Source organism: Cervus canadensis, chromosome 32 (genome assembly GCF_019320065.1).
Source record: "Cervus canadensis isolate Bull #8, Minnesota chromosome 32, ASM1932006v1, whole genome shotgun sequence".
NCBI lineage: Eukaryota > Metazoa > Chordata > Mammalia > Artiodactyla > Cervidae > Cervus > Cervus canadensis.
In genome coordinates this window covers 36,323,864-36,344,602 of record NC_057417.1, presented here as the reverse complement: position 1 = coordinate 36,344,602, position 20,739 = coordinate 36,323,864, and the positions used below count along the sequence as shown (strand labels likewise).

General features: G+C 60.5%; 2 protein-coding genes across 3 annotated transcripts in view; both read right to left on the bottom strand.

Moving 5' to 3' along the window:
- Positions 1 to 409: 409 nt before the first annotated feature.
- On the bottom strand, positions 410 to 6,255 carry PAM16 (presequence translocase associated motor 16). The gene is made up of 5 exons (XM_043456165.1): positions 6,105 to 6,255; positions 2,202 to 2,286; positions 1,258 to 1,394; positions 865 to 930; positions 410 to 564 (listed from the first exon to the last, which is right to left on the bottom strand). Exons 1-5 carry the CDS (start codon positions 6,105 to 6,107, stop codon positions 478 to 480), a joined length of 378 nt encoding a protein of 125 aa, XP_043312100.1. The 5' UTR covers positions 6,108 to 6,255; the 3' UTR covers positions 410 to 477.
- Positions 6,256 to 8,491: 2,236 nt separating this feature from the next.
- The window catches only part of LOC122433328 (coronin-7), a 61,571-nt gene continuing 49,323 nt past the window's right edge, over positions 8,492 to 20,739 (bottom strand). For both annotated transcript variants that reach the window (XM_043456156.1, XM_043456157.1), the window contains 19 exons: positions 15,964 to 16,018; positions 15,508 to 15,565; positions 15,265 to 15,410; positions 15,092 to 15,184; positions 14,834 to 14,965; positions 14,265 to 14,391; positions 13,776 to 13,951; positions 13,182 to 13,290; positions 12,989 to 13,075; positions 12,766 to 12,908; positions 12,587 to 12,691; positions 12,424 to 12,509; positions 11,651 to 11,792; positions 11,477 to 11,566; positions 10,583 to 10,699; positions 10,179 to 10,314; positions 9,678 to 9,766; positions 9,266 to 9,352; positions 8,492 to 9,138 (listed from right to left, as the gene is read on the bottom strand). In XM_043456156.1, coding sequence (XP_043312091.1) covers positions 9,133 to 9,138; positions 9,266 to 9,352; positions 9,678 to 9,766; positions 10,179 to 10,314; positions 10,583 to 10,699; positions 11,477 to 11,566; positions 11,651 to 11,792; positions 12,424 to 12,509; positions 12,587 to 12,691; positions 12,766 to 12,908; positions 12,989 to 13,075; positions 13,182 to 13,290; positions 13,776 to 13,951; positions 14,265 to 14,391; positions 14,834 to 14,965; positions 15,092 to 15,184; positions 15,265 to 15,410; positions 15,508 to 15,565; positions 15,964 to 16,018 — 1,984 coding nt within the window. In that variant the 3' untranslated portion in view covers positions 8,492 to 9,132. The remainder of the gene's footprint in view (positions 9,139 to 9,265; positions 9,353 to 9,677; positions 9,767 to 10,178; positions 10,315 to 10,582; positions 10,700 to 11,476; positions 11,567 to 11,650; positions 11,793 to 12,423; positions 12,510 to 12,586; positions 12,692 to 12,765; positions 12,909 to 12,988; positions 13,076 to 13,181; positions 13,291 to 13,775; positions 13,952 to 14,264; positions 14,392 to 14,833; positions 14,966 to 15,091; positions 15,185 to 15,264; positions 15,411 to 15,507; positions 15,566 to 15,963; positions 16,019 to 20,739) is intronic.

The window sequence follows — 20,739 nt, the reverse complement described above, 5'->3', positions numbered from 1 at the left end:
TCGTGGGTTCAGCCGTACCCACTATGAGCACCTTGGCTCTAGGAGGGGCCTGGCTCCCTGGCCTCCTCGGGGCCATCAGGCTGGCAAAGGCTCCTCTTCCTCGGCTGCACCCCGGCGCTGACCCCCCAGGTTACTGAGGGGCTACCACCCAACCCAGCTCAGGAAAGGGAGGCCTGTGGCAGAGCCGGGGCCGGTTCACTGCAGGGCGGGCGGGGCTGACCTGAGGGCGGCATGGGAGTGGCCCCTCCGTCCGGTACGTGACCAGCAATCCTCGCCTGCCCCGGCCCCGCTGGGTGTCAGAGGCCAGACCGTGGGCGGGCGAACACCACTGCCTCCCCTCCCTGCACAGCCCCACAGCTGGCAGGAAGAGTGGCCTGCCTCTGGAATCTGGACATGCATACTCAAGAAATGAGGAAAAGACATTTATTACTGAGCTATAAATTAGAGGCGGGCGGGTCGGCGGGTGGAGACAAGTGGTCACGTTTTGGGCGGCTGCTGTCTCTCCCTGTCCTCCTGGGCCTGGATTCTGAGTTCCTCCTCAAGACGCTCCTTTGCTCGGACCACCTGGGGAGGGGGTCACGAACAGTTAGGCTGGGCGCCCCCTGCCTCCCCAGGTCCTGCTCCGGATTCCTGGAGGGCCGTGGGCAGGTCAGCCTGGCCCTTTGAGGCCATGGCTGCTGGGGGGCCACCGTCCAGGGTGACACAGGGCCGAGGTCAACACAGCCCCACTGGCAGCCCCAAGGGACTGGCAGTCAGGGGGCCCCCCGAGCCCCGGGCACCCTTCTCCTGCCAGGCTCTGAACTGCCCAGAAGTGAGGGACACCCGGTGAGATGAGGCCCCGGTCTGCCCTCCCCCTGTGCTCACCTTTGACTGCAGATAGAAGGAGCCACCCACGGATTTATCGTTCACCTTGAATAGGTGTTCGTAGTTCTGCAGAGGAGGGGAGACGGTTGAGTCCCTGGTTACAGAAGCGGGGGAAGCTAGGAGATGACAAAGAAGGAAAGCGAAAGGGCTCGCCCCTCAGCGCGCTGCAACCCTGGGAGCCGCTAAGGGGCAGAGAAGCGGACAGGCGCCCGTGAGACAGGGCCATGCCTCCGCCTCTGCGGCCCGCACAGCGACAAATGACGCTGGCCTCGAATCCCAGCCGGCCGCAGCCAGGGCCCCACTCCTGCCCCCTTCCCTTCCCCACCAGCTGGCAGCCTGCCACCCTCTCCCCACTGTGGTTGGCTTATCTCCGAGCCGGCCGGGGGGCCTCACCTTCTGGATCTCCTCGGGGCTCAGCTTGGAGACATTGAGAATCTGCTGTGCTTCCTGGAGGCTGAGGCCTGAGAGGTTGGAGGCGGCTGCAGACTGGTGTCCGGCGCGTCCCCGGGCGTCTGCCGCTGCTCGGCTGGCTGTGTGGATAGGCGGGTGAGCACCTGGCTCCCAGCGGCCCAGGGCTGCCCCAGGCCTTCCCGGGGAGCAGCTCATCCCTGTCGGGGGGTGCGGGAAGAGACGGGCAGGGCCGGGGGGCATCTCTTCTCCAGGAGTGCATTTTTGGGGGTGGGGGTGGGGTAGGCAAATGAAGACAGGTTTTCCCCACTGGAGGACGGGGCAGGGGCTGGTCAAACCTGGCGTCAGGTCTCCAGCCTAGACCAGGAGATGACCCTGTCCCTCATCTTCCCCACCCTCTCACCCTGGGCACGCAGCAAGTCGGGGAGCTTAGGCTGCTAGGGGAGCAGAGTGAGGCTGCAAGCAGGGGTGGCAGCACAGCTGAGACCCAGCGGCCCCGTGGTCACCGAGGCCACTGACGCAGGCCGTCTCGGGTGACCTCTCGATTCAGGAGCCAGTACACTTTTGCTTAAAGGGTCAGAGAATATATTTTAGATTCTGCAGGTCAATTAGTCTGTGCTGCAATTACTGGACTGTGGCTGACTGTTCCAATAAAACTTTATTTGCAAAAACAGGCGGGCAGGAGGGCCAGCGTGCCCACTCCTGGCTGGATGCTTGTGTCCATCAGGTCTCCCTTCTCTGGGAATGTCCCAAGGTCAAGCACTGCCCCCAACAGTAAGTGTCCCAGGCTACCCAAGCTGCCAGAACACAGCCCACAGAGGGTCCCTGCATTCACAGGTGGCCCAGCGTGAGGGAGGGGCCCACAGCTACAGGGAAAATCAGACCCAAGCAGCATCTCCCAGCCCAGGGAGACAGGAACCCAAGCTTACCTGCAAACTCCTGCCGCAGGGCCCGGGCAAAGGCCCTGCCCACCACCTGCGCACCCATCACAATGATCTGGGCCAGGTACTTGGCCTGTAGGCAAAGGAGGCACCTGTCAGCAGACTGCGTTCTCAGGGCCCCCAAGATGAGTCCTGGAGGTGCTGGGTGAGTGCCAAGGCTGCTGGAGAGCAGAGGTGAGGGACCCTAGAGCGGCAGCCACAGGCCACTTCCTCCCAGCACCTGATATAAGCTTCTGCTCTGGGAGGCATCGGACGCTCACAGGATAGCAGTCTCGAGTTTTTGGGGGCAGGGACCCGAAAGAGTCCCCCAGAGGGAGACAGGCCTCTCCCTCAGCCTTCGGACAAGGCGGACAGGAGCCAAGGCAACGTAGCCAGAGAGCCAGAACTTGGGGTCAGTCCTGGACTCACTGCCAGCTCGGCCGCTGCATCCGAGCTTGGCGGGTCCAGCCTTCACCTGCTGGTGGTGAGATGCAAGGCCATTCTGATTCTCCCCACATTATTCAAGTCCATTCCATCCGACACAACAAGAGAGCAAAATGCCCTCCGCCCTCGAGAAGGAGAGCCCACGGGGTGGGCATGTGGACAAACACAGCAGGGACCAAGTGGAGAAGGAGAGCAGGCCTGGCCTCCGTTCCTCCACCGGCTCACTGCTTCACTCAAACCCCGCCTGAGAGTCAGCACCAGGGCGTCAAACACACAGGACCCAGCCCTGCGGGAATCCCCCCACTGCCATGCAGAGTGGGGGGCTTCCACTCTGAGACCACGTGGTCCAGTGCCCCACGGAGGCGAGTGGGGCATCAAGCAGGACCAGAGGTGTGCACGGTCAACGGAGGGAGGGAGCCCTCAGGAAGGACGTGGGGACTCTGGAGGGTGAGGGCACTTCTCCCGGGCAGGTAGGATCACGATGGTAACACAGGGGCTTTCCAGGCAGAGGGACCAGGGAGAGCCCACACTAGGGGAGTGCAGGGGACGCCTGGGAGCAGCCAAGAGCCTGGCGGACTTGTGAAACAGTAAGGGGCAAGACGAGGAAGGTGGCTGAGACAGGAAACATGCAGACCTTACTGTGACCAGGGATACCAGACAGACAGCACGTGTGTGTGAAACGGCACACACGTGGGCACATGGAGGACACTGGCGAGGGCTTGCTGCGGGTCACCACGGATCACGTGGTGCCTCCAAGTGTGTCCAGCAAGAACTTAGCCAGGGTGCCAAGTGTTTTGACGGCCACACTCTCCTATTGTGCCGTCTGATCCCGACAGCACGAGACACCGAAGCACAGAGGGGTTTAGTGACCAACCTGAGGACACACAGCTGGCACCCGGGAGGAAGACGGGCAGAAAACCCACGGCCCGTGCCCTCAGCTGTGCTGTCCCCAGGCTGCCCACCTCACGCAGGGCTGGCGGGGAGGGCGACTGAACAACACAGCAAGGATCAGGACCCAACTCAGAGGCCAAAGACGGGCTTGTCAGATTCCAGCGGAACCCAGACTCCGGAACTGGCCTTGCTGGGCCACCTCTCCTTTGCTGGGTGAGGTGGGTGTGGTTCCGGGCCAAATGAGAAGGGAGTTTGGATTTCACAAGCCCCGTATTTCACACCAAAAGGCAAAGCTCTCTGAAGACTCGCCAGTGGTCAGAGGGAGGGCAGGGCTGCAGGTGCTGAGGTGAAAAGGCCAACAAGGATGCGCTTCCGGTGGGAGAGTCTCACCTGGCTTCCTCCCCAGCCCGGCTTGCCTGAAGCCTCTCCCACGTAGGGCAGGAGGCTCTGAGGTGGACAGCTGGTCCTGCCTGAGGGACAGAGAGGCCGACAGGCCTGCCAGTGGTTCCAAGGATTCCCTTGGCCAGGAGCTCCCATCAGGCCTCGGACCTCCCCTCCTGCACCACCACACGCCCTCGCTGCCCCGTCTGGGGACCGGAGCCCTGCAGCTGGTGAAGGCCTGCAGGCGGCGTGGGGGCCTGGGGGGCGCTCGGGGACGCGCTTTGTCCCACGTCAAGTGCGTCAAGAAGGGAGCCCGGCTCCGGACAGACTGACGTGCAAAGCTCCCTTCACGACACAGCTCCTTGGGCTGGTGAGCCGAGCCAGCATGGACCCACCCTCTTATCAAGGACACACTGGGATAGAAAGGAGGCTCTCTTCGCCCAGGGCACCTGCAAACAGCTGCAGGCATCACAACCAGGCAGGAGGAGCTCAGGGCCAGGACCATCACATCTGCCAGGACACATCCAGGGTCTGGGCTGTGGTGGGCACCAGTGGGTGCCCAATACATATCTGAATGAATGCGACACTCGACAGGGCTTCCCAATGCCTCCCACTCCTTCTGCTGAAGGAGGGCTCCGGCCTTCCCACAACAGACACACACACACACACACACACACACACACGCAACTCCCCACTTCTGCTGCTACTGCAGCCAATACAGTCCACCCCCAGCTCTGGTTACAGAGGACTTTTCTGGTTTTATGTTCCCTCACCACTCTCCACCCCACGCACTACAGCCACACCCTTTACTCCCTGACTCCAAGATCAGTTCCCCTACTTCTTTACTCCAAAGTCTCTGTAGCTCTGAATTCATACACCTCGGGGCACTCTTCTCAAGTGCACAATTCAGCACTTTTTAGGATCTTCAATGAGCTGCACACAGCATTTTCATTATCTCGCCCCCAACAAACGCCATACCTACTAACCCACTGAATACCCTCCTTTCTATGCTAATATTGTCAAACCCCAACATCCTTCAAGATTTAGCTTCGACACAGCTGGCTGTACAGTGGTTAAGACACCACGTTTCCAATGCAGGGGGTTACAGGTTCGATCCCTGGTCAGGGAACTAAGATCCCACGTGCCACCACCAAAAATAAAAACAAAGCTCACATCACCTCCATTTCCTGGAGTGAAACCTTCCCAGGCTCCCCCCATTTCTACCAACCCATCCTGTACTATCTTTCTTTTTCCATTAATATATTGTCCTGTTTTATGAATTCGTTGACTTTCTCCTTTAAGGTACAAACTCCTTGGGGGCCACATTTTACTCGGTCCCTCAAGGCTGACTGAGTCACACGCAGGAACATCTGTGAGGGACCCAGCTGGGGGGTAGGGGGGAGTGGTCCTCAGGAAAAGGCAGTGACTATGACAAGGTAAGAACAATGTGCCCCTACGTGTGTAGTCTCAGGTAAAACCAGGATGAGACACTCTGGAGAAGTCAGACTCTCTGAGCTCCAGGTTGTTTACCTGTAAGATGGGGACAATGAGGGCATCTGCTTAAGCATTAAATGTGAATCTACCTAAGCATCAACTCGGGGCCTGGCACTTGAAAGCTCTCACGTTATCACGATCAGTTAAGAAGTGGTTCCTCAAACCCAGTGCCTCAATAACTTGGGGAACAATCCTCTATCAGGGGACAGACCTCAGGACTCTGCACTGGTAAAGGTCCCCAGGTGGCCTGACTCAGCCAGGGTGGCCCACATCTGTGGGCTGGCTGGGATGCCAACGGTACCCCAGATACGCTCAATTATCGGTGTCGCAGGGTCAAGTCCCACTTCTGCCACTTGCTCCTGAGAAGTCCCGGAGCCCGATTAACCAGCTTTCAAATGGGAACGATAATGGGGCGACACCATCAACTAGCTCGGGGATCGAGCAAGGACCCCCCGCACATGGCTGGCGCACGCGGCGACCGCATCTGCTCGGTATTCCCCGGCCCGCCCCGCCCTCCAGCCAGAAGGCTCTCCCTGAGCCCCGAGGTCGCCAGTGCCCACCGCAGAAGGCCCGGCGGCGACCCCCGCCTAGTCTCGGCTTCCCGCCGGGCACAGAGCGGGGCGAGCGGCGCCCGCAGCCCGACCAGAGCTGCTCGGCCCGGCCCCGCTCCCGGCCTTTCCTCCCCTCCTCGGGGGGTCTCACCATGGCGGCGACTCAGCTTCGCGGGCCCGGGGGTCTGACTTCCTGGCCCCGCGGCCCCGGCTCAAGGGCGGCCGGCGGGTCAAAGGTTAAGGGAGTCTGCGAAGAGCGCATGCGCCGGACATGCGCGTTGCTCCAAAGGGCGGGGCGTGGGCGGAAACCTAAGGTCTGTGGGCGGGTTTTTGGGCGGGGTCTGCGTCCGCCTCCCGCGCTGGGGAACCTCCGGAGGTTTAGGACAACGTAGACCCCGCCCGTGACTACCCTGGGGTGCTAGGAACAAAGAATAACACCTGTTCTATCCGGGGCGAGGAGCTACTTCTTCCCTTCATTTTGCCAAAATATTTGGGACTTAAAGACATGAAATAACCATACATTTCACAAACGTAATAAGGAGTAAGATGCTAAATTCTCACCAATATTTAAGAAGACAAGAAAACTTAAAAAAAGGGACATCCCTGGTGGTCCAATGGTTAAGAATCCACCTTGCAGCGCAGTGGACAGGGGTTCGATCCCCAGTCCCGGACCTAAGACCCCACATGCCACAGGGGCAACTAGGCCCAGGCAACAACTGAGCCCTCATGACAACAAAGATCCCACGTGCAGCAACTAAGACCCGACACAGCCAAATAAATTAATTAACAAATTATAAAAAAAATAACTAGTCGTTTAAAAAAAAGAAAAACCGGTTTCATTCCAGGTTCCTTCTGTCTGGGGAGGAGGGCTCTTCTCACTCCTCCAAGTCTTTGTTCCAAAGTCACCTTCTCAGTGAGGCCACCTTGACCCCCTACCAGGACTGCAACTTGTACTCCATTCCTTTGCTTTTTAAAATTTCTGGTTGCACCACACCACCTAGGAGCTCTTAGTTCCCCACCGGGGATTGAACCCATGGCCTTGGGAGTGAAACTGTGGGGTCCTAACCACTGGACTGTCAGGAAAGTTCCTCTTTGCTTTTCTAATACTACCAGCTTTATTAGAAGATAATCACACCCCATACAAGTCACCCCTTCGAAATTCACAATTCAGTGCTTTTTCACATACTCAAGAGTCATGCAAGTATTTCCGCTAGTTCCAGAACATTTTCATTCCCTGCTTAAAACTCCACACTCATGAGCAGTCATTACCCATTTCCCCCTCCCCTAGTCCCTGGTGACAACTCACTGCCTCCTCTTTCTATGGGTGTTTCACAAAAATGGAATCATACTATATGGTTTTGCCAGGTGGCGCTAGTGGTAAAGGACCCACTTGCCAATGCAGGAGACAGAAGCAAGGTGGGTTTGATCGCTGGGTTGGGAAGATCCTCTGGAGAAGGAAATGGTAACTTGCTCCAGCATTCTTACCTGGAGAATCCCATGGACAGAGGAACCTGGCAGGCTAGTCTATAGGGTCACAAAGGGTCGGACATGACTGAAGTGACTCAACACGCATGCACGTGTCTGGTTTAAACCTCCATTCTTGATCCCTACTTTTTTTTTCTTTTTCTGAAACTCTTATCACATTCTATCAAATCATACCATTTATCTGTTCCCTCCCACTAGAATGTGGATTCCTGGTGGACAAGACCTCTTTTCTCCTTTTCTCTATTCTTGGGCATCAGTACCTGGAAAAATGGCTCTTTTTTTTTTTTTTTTTTTAAGAATGGCTTTAAAAAAAAAATCTTATTTGCTTTATTTTTAGTTGTACTGGGTCTTTCTTGCTGCACGCAGGTTTTCTCTACTTCAGGGGAGCAGCGCTACTCTCCTGCTGCAAAGCATGGGCTCTGGAGCGTGGGCTCAGCAGTTGTGGTGCATGGGCTTAGCTGCTCCACGGCACGTGGAATCTTCTCAGACCAGGGATCGAACCCATGGCCCCTGCATTGGCAGATGGATTCCTAACCTCCGGCTGCCTCCTACAGTGTTCTGGACCACCACCCTTCTTTCCTTTCCTCTGAGTCTCCAAACGCAGTCTTCCTCAGTGCCCTTCCTTTCATCTGAAACGTTCTTCTCAGGGCTCTCTCCATGGCTTTGTGACCCTTAGGTCTTATCTCTTAGCTTTGTCACTTCTCAAACCCTGACCACAGTCTCCCTCAGCATCCCAGGGACTCCCTTTCATGAAGTTTACTTCACAGTTCTCTGCACACTGTCTATCTGCAAACTTGAGCAGAGTCCGGCTCCCCTTTGCCTACTAAAGCTGTGCCAAGTGCCTTGAGAAGCCTTGTCTCTCCCGTTCATGACCGGAGCTGCCATCCAGAGAGAACCCGGCTGGGTACTCATGTGTCGGATGAATGAATGAACTCCCAGCAGGAGCAGAGTGAGGCCTGGGACCAGGCGGAGCCCAGGGCCAGACCACCGTCACCCTTACTGCTGTTCCCCTCCCCTTCCAGCCAGCCCAGAGACCACAGCAGCACCATGGTGGCCAGCTTAGAAAAGTTTAATTGTTGAAAACATCCAGGACACGTGCAGGCCAGTCCCTGTGGGGCTCATATGCCCTTAAATGGGCTATTAGCTCTGTGACACCCATTTCTCCTGGCTTCAAGCTTGGGGAGCAGGGTAACTGGTCCCAGGCCCCTGAGGCTGGAGCTGCTCCCAATGGCCAGGTTGGGGGGCCAGCCCCCTAGACCCTTGACTGGAACTGGGGCAGCAGGCAAGATGGGACGGCATGTGATAACTGAAGGTGCTGAGCGAAGCCAGCCCAAGCTGGGACCAGCCCAGGTCAGAGTAGGGGGGACAAGGGGCCCAGTGCCTACCCAGGGACGTGCCCCTGAGCCCTCACCCCACCCAACCCCCAAGCCCCTGGCTCCGCATGCTAGCAGGCAGTGAGGAGAAGCGCCCAGTCCTAGAAAGAGCAGAGATGCGGACAATCCATGGTGACTGCAGCAGGGCCCAGAGGCCGTGGAAATGCCCAAGACTCAAAGGAAGCCAGGGCTTCTGGGATGAGGTGTGCCAGGGCCAGGAGGTGGCTTCCAGTTTGAGGGAGAGATGTGAGGTGTGCAGGGGCACCAGGCTTTCCCAGAGGCAGCAGTGGAGGGTGAGGCTAGAGGCGGCTGGTGGGCAGGCTAGTCCTGGGGAGATGAACCAAGAAGTGGGGGGAGTTGGGAGAGTCTGGGAGGCGGGGGTGGGTGAGCAGGCTGCAGGTGTAAGTCGGGGAGGGACGGGAGAGGATGCTGGCCCCCCAACCAGTGCACTCACCCACTCATCCTCGTCCACACCTTCAAAGGAGTCCTGTGGGAGCGGGTCCTCCCGGTTCCCCAGCTTCGCCACCATGGCGCTCAGCAGCTGGGGACGGGGTGGACGGAACAAGAGGTGGGAAGTGAATGGCGGTCTCTGCATACGGAGGTCCCAAGTGCACTTGGGTCTGGTTGGGTTGAGCCTGGCCAGGCCAGGGTAGGGCCTCTCCCCGCCCTTCCCTGGCTTCCTGAGCCCCATCCCCCCACGCCGGTCAGTTTCAGAATTTTGGAAGACCTCCCCCTCAAGCTGTCCAACTGACAGGTGGGTGACACCGACTCCTGGCCCAGTCGGGGTCAGACTAGAGAGCTGAAAGGCTGAGCCAGGTGCACCCAGGACCCCTTCCCCCGCTGCCGCCAGCCCTCTCCCCGCCTACCTCTTCTTTCTTCTGCTGGTCTGACTTCTCCTCCAGGTAGACTGAGGAGGGGGCCCGCCGGGCAGGGGCTTCACGGGGGGCCTGGCTCACTGGGGCGGGACCAGGGACAAGCATCAGGCAGGAGAGAGGCCCCTTGGGACCAGGCTTCCTGGTCCGACCCCTGGGTTCCAGCCCGTAGGGGATTCCGTGGCAGAGTCCAGAGGTGGCATTCACAACTACTCAACCCTTGGTTCACGTGGCCTGCCCTCGGCACCAGGCTATGTGCATGTGCTCATGCGTATTTGGGGCGGGGGGCTTCTGATAGAAACACAGACCCTGGACCCTACCCTCTAGGGGCTCAGACACCAACTCCAAAGCACAGCCACCTGTCCCCAGGAACGCTAGAGCTTCCTGAGTGCCAGCAGGGGTGGAGGGTCAGACTTGGACCTTCTGCCCCTTTCTCCAACCCCCACCTGCTCCCCTCCACCCTCCTCTCCCCCATCGCCCAAGCCCTCATCCTACCTGGGGTCATGCCGGGGGGCTGCAGGCTGAGAAGCCGGGGCTGCCCGTTAGCACCTCCCAGCCAGGCCTCAGCGCTGAGCGCCGGCTCCCAGCTTACAGCGGTGTCGGGAAACACATCGTCCTGGAAGAATTCTTTCTGCAGCGATGGAGGAAGGGGCTGCTCTGAGGCGCTGAGCAGAGGCCCAGGGCACACAGGCCTCCACTGGGAGGGGGGCATGGTGAGACCCAGGACCCCAATCTGAGGTTTCTATGGGGCTCAGAATGTCAGCAGTGTGAGGGGTGCAGATGCCCCACAGAGCAGTGGGTGGGGCAGTCTGGTGACAAGACGAGCCAGGCCCCAAAGCCCCTGACAGGGGCCAGGGAGTGGGGGGGCTGGGCGTTGGCATGCTTCATCCCCAACTCACCCTGACTCGGGGCAGCCGGAAGGCAACAGGCTCCAGGGAGGTCTGGCGAAGTCGCAGGCATCGGGCGAACTCCACCTCCCGCACATCACACTCTGTCTTGGGCAGGAGGATGAATCCCTGGGGTGGCAGGGGAGTGTGAGAAAGTGAAAGTTGCTCAGTCGTGTTTGACTCTTTGCGACCCCATGGACTGTATAGTTTATGGAATTCTCCAGGTCAAGATACTGGAGTGGGCAGCCTTTCTGTTCTCCAGGGGATCGTCCCAACCCAGGGATTGAACCCAGGTCTCCCACACTGCAGGCAGACTGATTACCAGCTGAGCCATGGCTGACGCTAGAGTCCAGAGTTCGCTGGCACCTGGACCCCCAGTACCCCTCACTTAGGACCTCCAGGAGCAAGGCCTAGCCCTGGACCGTGGTGTGATGTTTAAAAACTAGCTCTTGGGAGGAAAAATGCCCCGGTTTGTAGCATTTGCCTAGTTCCATGGTGTAAAAACTGCCCGCCTGGCCAGCTTCACGCCAGCAATGTGACTGGGGGAATGCAGATACGGGAAGAGAAGTGCCATAACAGCTCGTGATAGATCTCTGGCAGACAAGGGCCCACAGATGTAAGTAACCTAAACAGCATAAATAACAGTGAAATTATTGCGAATAATTGCGAAGTGATAAATTAAGTATCTATTGCCTTGGTCTTTAATGCAACTTACTTGTGGGTTCATAAAACTTAACCTTACGTAGTTTAATTTTCAGTGATGGGTGAGTTTAACAACCAGTTCCCAAGGCGGCTGGGCGACCCGCAGGTCCTAGGGGCCTGTGCGGTTCGCCCACATGGCCACTAGAGGGCGGAGAGCCGGCGGGCCTACCTGGGGACGGACCCGGAGTCCGCGGGCCGGCTTACCTTGTGGGGATCGGGCGATGTGAAGCTGTTGCACTCCAGGAAGAAGGGGGACTCGGGGAGCAGCTCGTACAGGAACACGCGGGTATCGCCCTAGGGGGTGGCGGCAGTGAAGCGGCTAGCTTCAGGTGCCTCCCCCCCATACCTGCCCAAAGCCCCCTGTGCGCCCCAGCCCACCTTGCCCGTGAGCAGCACCAGGCCGGTGTCCCGGTCATAGATGGGCAGCAGGGTCGAGGGAGCCACGTCCAGCCCCAGCACTGCGGAGGGGCCGCCAGCCAGGGCCTCGGCTGAGTACAGGAGGAGCTGGCGCTCGCTTCGGCTGCAGGAGAACAGAAGCAGGTCCTCAAAGCGGGAGGGGCCCGGGGCAGGCACGACAAGGACTCCAGCACGTCTGGGCTCTTTCCCCAGCATTCTGCTCTAGGGCCCTTGCTCCAGCCCGTTCCACCCAGAGTCCACTGCCCTCTCCTCTGGATCTGTGGTTACCAGTCCCTTTGTGACCCAGGTCAGAGATACCTCTCTTAGGAAGCCCCCCACCCCCCGATCCTCCCTCCAGAGCACCAAATGCCCATCCCCTGGATCTCTCCAGGAGGCTTGGTTCTGTTTTGTGTGCTTCATCTGGTCCCCACCAGGAATGGGCTCCTCGCACCTGGGACAGATCTCATCCCTTTGGGCCCCCAGTTGATTCCTCCCCATCTCTCTCCCTCTCATCCATCCATCCATTCACCCATCCATCCACCCCACCATCCATTCACTGACCCACCCATCCATCCAACCATCCATCTATCCATCCACCCATCCATCCATCCATCCATCTGTCCACCCAACCATCCATCCAGTAAGTGAGGGTGGGGACAGCTTCTGCACATCTGACAGGTGTATGTGTATCTTGGGGACGGGGCGCAGTGGATGCTGAGGTCTGGGGATGGGAATGGTGATCCCAGAGTCCTCACCTGTCAAAGCCTGACACCAAGAGATAGTGACCGTCACACACCCACACAACGCGGGCTCCACGGGCCCCCTCGGGCCCTGGGCCTTCCTGTTAGGATACAGCATATGAGGCTCGGCCGGAACCCCCACCGGGTCTGAGGGCCGCCCCCAGCCCATCCTGCTCACCTGCAGGGGCTCAGAGCTACCCCGGGGCTCATAGATCCGCAAGCGCCCGTCTTTGCAGACAGTGGCCAGCTGCTGCCCATCAGGGCTCCAGGCCAAGCCAAAGATCTGGGGGCAGGTGGGAACGTGAGAGGCAGCCTCTCACCCCATGGCTGGGCACCTGCCCCCCAGAACTGTCCTACCTGATCCCGGTGGCCCTGCAGCCTCAGCCGCTCGGCTCCGACCTTGAGGTCCCAAATCCGAACGGTGAGGTCATAGGAGGAAGAAGCCAGCACGTCGGCCGCCAGCGGGTGGAAGCGCAGAGAATAGATCTTCTCTGTGTGGCCTGGGGTTGAGGCGTGGGGTGACACTGAGCCCCTCAAGAGCCTCTGCCCACCCCCCAGCCCCTACCCGGGCCCCCCTCACCTGTGAGTACAGCCTCAGGCGTAGTGAGCACCTCCTGCAGGCCCTCGGGGGGCACCCGCCACAGCCGTATCCTGGCGTCCTCCCCGGCTGTGGGGTGCACAGGCTCATCACTGCTGGCCCAAGGTCCCCAGACTTCCCTTGACCCCATCTGGGGCCCCAGGACCCTCCCTCAAGCCCAGCCCAGCCTCCTTACCCACGGCGAGGCGGTGGGGGTCAAAGGGGTCCCAGGCCAGATCAGTCACGGCCACCCCATTCTGCAGAGTGGGCAGTGCAGTGTCGGGCAGACGGCCGGGCTTCCGCAGCTGTGGGAGGTGCCCCCACCCCGAGGCCCATCAGTAACAGGCAAGAGAGCCCGGTCCCAGTGGCTGCAGGGCAAGCGGCATGCCTGGGCCTCACCCTCTGCAGCCGATGACCCCCCCGGGGTGATGCCCAAGCTCTCTGCTCAGTCACCTTGTGCTCTGAGCCCCGTGCCAACCATGAGGCCCGTGGGAAGTGAGGGGGGCGGCTGGGGCGGTGGGAAGAGCTCAGGCTCGGGGCTCAGGGGGCCTGGGTTTGATTCCCAGCTCCACACTTACACGGCGTGTGACCCCACGGGTCACTTAGCTTCTCTGTGCCTCACCACTCTCATCTGTAAGACGGGGATAAGAGTGGCACCCCCAGCACGGGGTACTGGGCGGGGTGCCTGGCACATGGTTTGAGCTTAGAGAAGGTGAGCTGGCGTGGGCACTCAATGCCTTCAGCATCCTTCAGGGGGACATGGGGACAGTGTGGCGGGGCTGGCCCTCACCTCCAGCACAGCCACCTGCCCCCCGCTGCTGAGCAGGGGCACGGCCACACGCAGCTGGTTGGCGCAGAAGCCGTCACTCTCGCCAGGAGTGGTGAGGTTGAGCCCCTTGAGGTTGGTGATGTGGCTGTCTCGGTGCAGGACAGTGCCCTGAGCATGCCGGAACTTGGAACTGGGGCCTGGGTGCGGCGGGCAGCAGGGACATGGAGCCACGTGAGGTGAGGGTCCCTGGCTTGCCCACCCTGGGAGGTCCTGCAGGGGCACCTGGGCCAGCCCTAAATCTGGGCTGCCTGCTCCCCTTGGCAAAGGACCCCAGCCTCTGCTGGTCCAACCAACTCAACTACCAAGATCTCAGAACGTACAGGCCATCGAGATTCCCTTCACCCCACAAGATAGTGACTGGTACAGGAGGAGAGTCAGGACTGGGGTGCAGAGGAGGGTGGCTGGGGTGGGGGGTGGCCCAGGGCACCCGTGCTAGGGGGTCACGCTCACCCAGCAGGCTCTGCAGGGACCGCTGGCTGGGGCTGGTGCCGATGCCGCTGGTGCTGGTGAGTGAGGGCCCCAGGCTGGAGGGCGTGGAGGGTGAGGTCAGCGAGCTGGGCGGGGAGGAGAAGCCCTCCTGGGGGAGAAGCACCCGGTCAGCCAGCGGCCCCTGGTGGGTGGGTGGTCTGCCAGGGGGACGCGCCAGGGTCCAGGGTCATCACCCTGGGACACCGGGGTAGGTGGGAATCCCCACCGCGGGATGCGGGGTTGGAGACGCAGTCACTGACGGGGCAGGAGGCGACACGGGGGTGAGCCGGGCTTTAGTACACGGGGCAGCGGGTGGCAGCTGCCGGCTCCTGACTTTGTGGGAAGGCAGGCCTGGAGTGGTCAGGATCGTTGAAGAGAGGCTAGAAATCTATAATTTCTTTTTTGTGTGTGTGAAAGTCTCACTTCTTAGGCGTTTTGCACAATTTTGAAAACACTGGGGTTCTTTGCTTCTGCTTTTCGAGTTTCTGACACCCACTGGGCAGGCCACATGCTCCGGCCTGCCCAGACCCCCGCCCCCTGCTGATACTCACGCTGGGGTCCGAGTCGCCCACAGGTGTCCCCGCGGGCCTGGCCGTGGCAGGGGTGGGCTCTGCAGGAGGCGCCAGGCAGGAAGTGAAGCTGGGGTGGGCCCGGCGGGCGGGGTGCAGGCTGACCCTCTGCACCTGTGGGGAGAGGTCCGTGGTGGAGGCAGGAGAGGTGGGGCCCCAGGGAGGTGGGGAGGGGGCGGACACCGGGCCGCTGAGTGCCAACCATGGCCAGAGGGGCTGTCAGCCAGGCCCTGGCCCTACCTGCTGGTCGCTCCCTGCCCACCAGGCATGGGGGTCGGAGGCGGGCACACAGCCTGCGGTGTCCGGGAACAGGTCTTCGTGGAACTCCGCGGTCTGGCGGCAGACAGGGGCAGGCCGGTGAGCTCGGGGCCCCCCACCCAGGCCCTCCCGACCCGTCCCCCAGGACCGCTCACCTTGCGGGGTACGTGGTAGCTGATGGGAACGATGGCCGTGTCGCTCAGCTGCAGGATGCGCAGGACCTCGCAGCCCATGACGGCCAGCGCCCGCCGGGGCACGAGGGCCGCCCCCCGCAGCGCGCTCTCCAGGAGGCACTGGGTCACTGGCGGGGACACGGCGGGCAGAGGTCAGGGCGGGCCAGGGGAGGAAGGGGGCGATGGCACGCGTGGGGCGTGGGGCGGGGGTGGGGCAGGGCTTACCCGGGCTCAGTGCTGGCTGCTGGGGGGCCGCCTCGTAGCAGTAGAGCTGGTTCTCTCCCTGCAACGAAGCCCACCCGAGCACGCGCTGACCGTGCTGGCGGTCTGGGCTGCCCGGCTCCACTCCGGCCGCCCCGTCCCTCCCCGAGGACCGAGTCACAGCACCACCACGGCAGACGCCTACTAAGCGCCCAGCCGGGCTGGGGTGCCACCCCCGGCGATCAGTATCACAAGTGCCTGCTGGGTGCTTGTCTGCTCCGTTCCCAGCCTTATCCTCGGGGAGCTCGCTCACACTCTAGGCTGTGACCCTGACTGTGTGCCCGCAGCCCCTGGCAAGGGCCGGAGCCCGGGCAGCACTGTCCCAGCTCCCCGCCTCTGTATGGGGGCGACGAGCATCCTACACTCCCTACTTTGCCAGTTGAGGCCAGGTCTGGCCCGACGTGTGTGGGTTCTCCTCACCTTTCCCGCCAGGACCAGGAGCCCTGAGTCTGGGTCCAGCAGGGGCATCAGAGACCTGGGGGAGAGAGACGGCCGGTCGTGGGAATACAGCCAAGTCCCCGTGACTGAGGGGCGGCGGCAGGGCTGAGAGTGTTGCAACCCTAGACAGGGGCTCAGGCCAAACTCAACCGTGGCCGGGAGGGGTGCAGCGGCATCCACGCTGGTGTCTGGGGACCCTCCACCCACCCTCTCTCCCCGTGCTCCCGACATGCCCATGCTTCCCAGCCTTTCTTTCCTGGGGTCTGCTCAAGGCTTCCCTCGTGGCTCAGTAAAGAACCCATCTGCAAGGCAGGAGACCTGAGTTCGAGCCCTGTGGGGGGAGGAAATGGCAACCCACTCCAGTACTCTTGGCTGGAGACTCACATGGGCAGACAAGCCTGGTGGGCTGCAGTCCATGGGGCCACAGAGTCGGATGTGACTGACACTATTTCCATCTGCCCAGCTGCTTCCCCCCATGACTGTGCCAGGCCCTGGGCGCAAGGGAACTGCCCCCCCTTCAGCACCTCAGCCCTGCTCTCCTCCCATGCTCAGCAGCACAAGGAAGACCCCCCCCCCAAGTAGGTTTTGTCTGTGGTCTCACTGCAACAGCCTAGACAACAGGCCAGGGAAGGTGCAGGGGAGGCGCTGGAGCTGAGGACCCCCTCCATCCCTCCATCCCCACCCAGCACAGTCAGCTGGGCGCTCCCAGATTGCACTAGGGCCATCGCCTCAGTCACCCAGCTCCTGGGCCTCAATGGTATCGTAGAGGCCAGGCACCCCCCCTTGGCAGCATTTCTGAGCCCCTGTGCCCGAGCCTGAGCCAGGGGCCGAGGGCAAGGGCTCCTTCCTGCCCTGCTTCCCGGCCTCCGCGTTCTCTGACCCCCCCATTCCCCAGGCAGGCCCTGGGGCAGGGCAGAGGCTGGGGGCAGAGGGGCCAGGCTGGAAGCCCCCAGCCTCCCTGCCACTCTCCTGCCCAGGGGTTTACTCCCCTTTCTCTCCTGGGCCCTGCAGGGTCCCCGGCAGCCCCCCAGCCCTGTGAGTGCCTCCTTCCAGGCCCAGAGTTGGGGGGAGGAAGGCGGGGGGACACCCGGGAGAACTCGGACAGGCAGCTTCCTCTGTTCTCCGCTCCTGAGCCCCCACCTTGACACCGACACACCCTCAGATGGAACCCCGCCGCCCTCGCGGTGGTCCCAGCGGTCAGAGGTTGCCCAGCTGTGGCAGCTGCCTCTGGCCCTCACCCAGGCAACAAAGGGCCCAGCCCACCTGCTCCCCTGCCAGCTAGCTGCCCACCTGCCCCCGCCCTCGCTGGAAGGGAGCCAGGGCAGACTGGGAAGCTGGGTGGGGCCCTGGGTGTCTCCAACAGCTTCCTTGAGTGCCCGGGGCCGGTCAGCTGTGAGCAACGCGGCCTCTAATTACCTCGGGCTCTGCAGGGTGAACTGGGCTTAGAACTGCCTTTCCTGACCTGATCCGACCACAGCCTGCCGTGGGGGGGAAGGGGGAGCAGGGGAACAAAGTGATCTCGGACGTCCCCTGCCCTAACACCGGATCCAGTGGGGCAGACGCAGGTCCCTTCAGTGACTCTAACTGGACTTTCACTCACATCATTCATCCCTGGTTGAGCTGGTCAGTGCCCAGATCTTGGCTGTGACGGAAGTTGAGTGTAACAGGCCCCCACCTCTGTCCTCAAAAGCTCACGGCCTGGGGGATCAGTTCAGTTCAGTTGCTCAGTCGTGTCCGACTCTGCAATCCCATGAATCACAGCACGCCAGGCCTCCCTGTCCATCACAAACTCCCAGAGTTTACTCAAACTCATGTCCGTCGAGTTGGTGATGCCATCCAGCCATCTCATCCTCTGTTGCCCCCTTCTCCTCCTGTCCCCAATCCCTCCCAGCATCAGAGTCTTTTCCAATGAGTCAACTCTTCTCATGAGGTGGCCAAAGTATTGGAGTTTCAGCTTCAGCATCAGTCCTTCCAAAGAACACTCAGGAGTGATCTCCTTGCAGTCCAAGGGACTCTCAAGAGTCTTCTCCAACACCATAGTTCAAAAGCATCAATTTTTCGGCGCTCAGCTTTCTTCACAGTCCAACTCTCACATCCATACATGACCACTGGAAAAACTATAGCCTTGACTAGATGGACCTTTGTTGGCAAAGTAGTGTCTCTGCTTTGTAATATGCTATCTAGATTGGTCATGACTTTCTTTCTAAGGAGTAAGTGTCTTTTTAATTTCATGGTTTGACTGACCTGGGTGATAAGCAGATACAATTCCACAGGCAAACATGTGAAGGAAGAGTTTTTTGAGGACACATGCCAAGAGGAAAGAAGAGCCTGACTCTGGCTGGCCACAGGGGAGGGTGTTCCGTATGGCCCAAAGGTTAAGAAGGGAGTTCCAGGCAGAAACGGCAGCACCTGCAAAGGCCCTGTGGCAGGCGGGTACACGGCCTTGTTTGAAGAACAGGAAGTAGGATGACCTGGCTGGTGGCCTGGGCAGTGAGGGAGGGTCTGAGGCCCAGGGTGGGGTGGCAGAGGCCACCCAGAGCAAGGCCTGGGGCATCAGGAAGGGAGTTCAGCCTCCCTCCATCAGGTGAGCAACAAAGCAGCAAATGACACCTCTCGAGAAAGGCAGGATTAGATTTGTGCAGAGCAGAGGTCACAGTGTAGAGACGGGTAGGAGGAATGAAAACAAGAGTCTGAGACCAAGTGGGCTAGGCAGGGACTCTTGCCATCCTGCTGCTGCCTTGGCGAGAAATGAGGGAGTGGCCTGCCGGTTCCACCCGGGCATCGGTGGCTCACTGGTGCTCTAAACCGACCTCCTTAAGAGGCTCGACTTGGCACCCCACCCCCATACCCCAGCCCCGTAGGCCCGGCTGGCCAGCCCACTGACTCAGATGCTAGGGGCGCGGGGGCAGGAAGTCGCGGAGGGCAGGGCTGGCTTCTCTGACAGGTCAGGCCAGTCTTCCTCACCTTGGGCGGAGCTACCTGAGCAGCTCTGCCAGGCAGGAGCATCCTGCCCCTGCTGTCACACAGGCCAGGAAAGGGGGTCACGGCACCCAGCCCCGAGGGTTGGCCAACAGCTGGCACGGGCCTGACCCCAGGCCTTGTAAAGACAGCCAAGCCAAGTCTGGATCTGGAATGCAGAACCAAGCCCCAGCCTGGCATGGGGCCAGAGGGCATGAGAGCTGGCACAGGCACCTCTCCTGATGCTGTGGCACCAGGGGAGGGCTGGCATCTGGGCCTGCCAGTGGGAATGGCTTTGACCTGGGTCTGGGGGTCTGCTCTGGACCCAAAGCCATGGGAAGTCTAAAGCCTGGATCTGCCCCCGACCTCTGAGCCCAGGTCCTAAAAGATGGGAGAACAAGGGTGGCATCAAGTGGGTCCTGTGGGGGAGGGCTTGCTGTTGTTCAGTTGCAAAGTCGTGTCCCAGTCTTTGTGACCCCATGGACTGCAGCACTCCAGGCTTCCCTGTCCTTCACCATCTCCCGGAACTTGCTCAAACTCACGTCCATTGAGTCAGGAGGGGTCAGCCCCTGATAATCCCACCAGCTTTCCCAACGCTGCTACAAATAACACAGGCAGGACCACAGGGAGCCTGCCAGGAAAAGCAGCTTCAAGAACCCTTCTCTAGTTCTCTCCGCTAAACCATCACTCTACTCAGACCCACCACCTAGGCATCCGGGCACTGCCACTGGTCCAAAGCAGTCCAGGTCCCTGGGTTCTGCTCTGATCACCCAGGCTGCCCAGTGGGGTCTCCCAGAAGCAAGCCCTGACCCCCACCCCCACTCCCTTGCTCCCTTAGAACTAGGTCCTAAGACAGAGTAGTGCCTTGAAGCCGAAAGAGGACAGGATGGACAAACTGGGGGGGGGGGGGTGGCATCTCCTGGAACCTCCCTTCGATTTCTGTGTGGACAGGAGCTTGGCCAGTGTGAGCCTAGTCTTGGGATCAGGGCAGGGGCTGGACGCTTTAAGCAGGGGGTATCTCACTACCAGCAAGAACAGGTCACAGAGGCGAGAAGCCCCGAACCTGTCAGCTAGTCCTGTTCCTTTAGGAGCGTTGGGCTGGACTTCCCTGAGGGCCTTAGGGGACACATGGGGCCCAAGGGCAGAGGCACAGGGACAGTCTACGCAGAGCCCCATGATACCGACTGCAGACTCAAACCCTGCAGGGAGCGGGGGGAGTGCAGCAGCCTAGGGTGGGGTGAGTGGACGGGGGCGACCTGTGAGTCCGGGCCTTGGTCACAGGGAGCAGTGGCCACCCAGCCTCAGCTGAGAGCTTCCTCTCAAGGCAAGCGGGGAAGTTCCATTCTAATGTGAAAGCATTGGACTTTTCAGCATTGCCAGTAGCTTCCAACTTTGAAAAAGTCCCATGTGAGTCAAATGAAACACACCCGAGGGCCTGCACACTGGCCCAGGAGCGGACATTCAGAGGTTTGCAAGGCACACCCCACATCCACATAAAACAACAAAAGCGAGGGGTGCAGACCCCTGTCCATCCTGGAAGGTGGCCCTGTGGGGGGAGAGGTTCTGAGGAGGAGCAGAGAGCTGAGAAGGAAAAGTCTGGGAGGTCACTGTTGCGGCTGAACCCTGCTTAGCCCTGCTAGAGATAGGACATGGGAGGCCATCCTGCCTTCTGGGGGCCGTCAAGTTCTTCAAAGACCACTCAAACCGCCCCCCTCCCGAACTGGTGTGGCCATCTGCTGGGATAAGCCGTCAGGCCCCCCGAGATGTGAGCTGGCCCAGCCAAAGGCGCTGGCTGCAGGC

What these genes read in the sequence shown, in the direction of transcription:
- PAM16 (XM_043456165.1), bottom strand. An exon ending in GCCCCGAGGAGATCCAGAAG is followed by an intron (nt 931 to 1,257) that starts GTGAGGCCCCCC and finishes CCTCCTCTGCAG; the next exon opens with AACTACGAACACCTATTCAA. An exon ending in CCTTCTATCTGCAGTCAAAG is followed by an intron (nt 565 to 864) that starts GTGAGCACAGGG and finishes CCCCCTCCCCAG; the next exon opens with GTGGTCCGAGCAAAGGAGCG.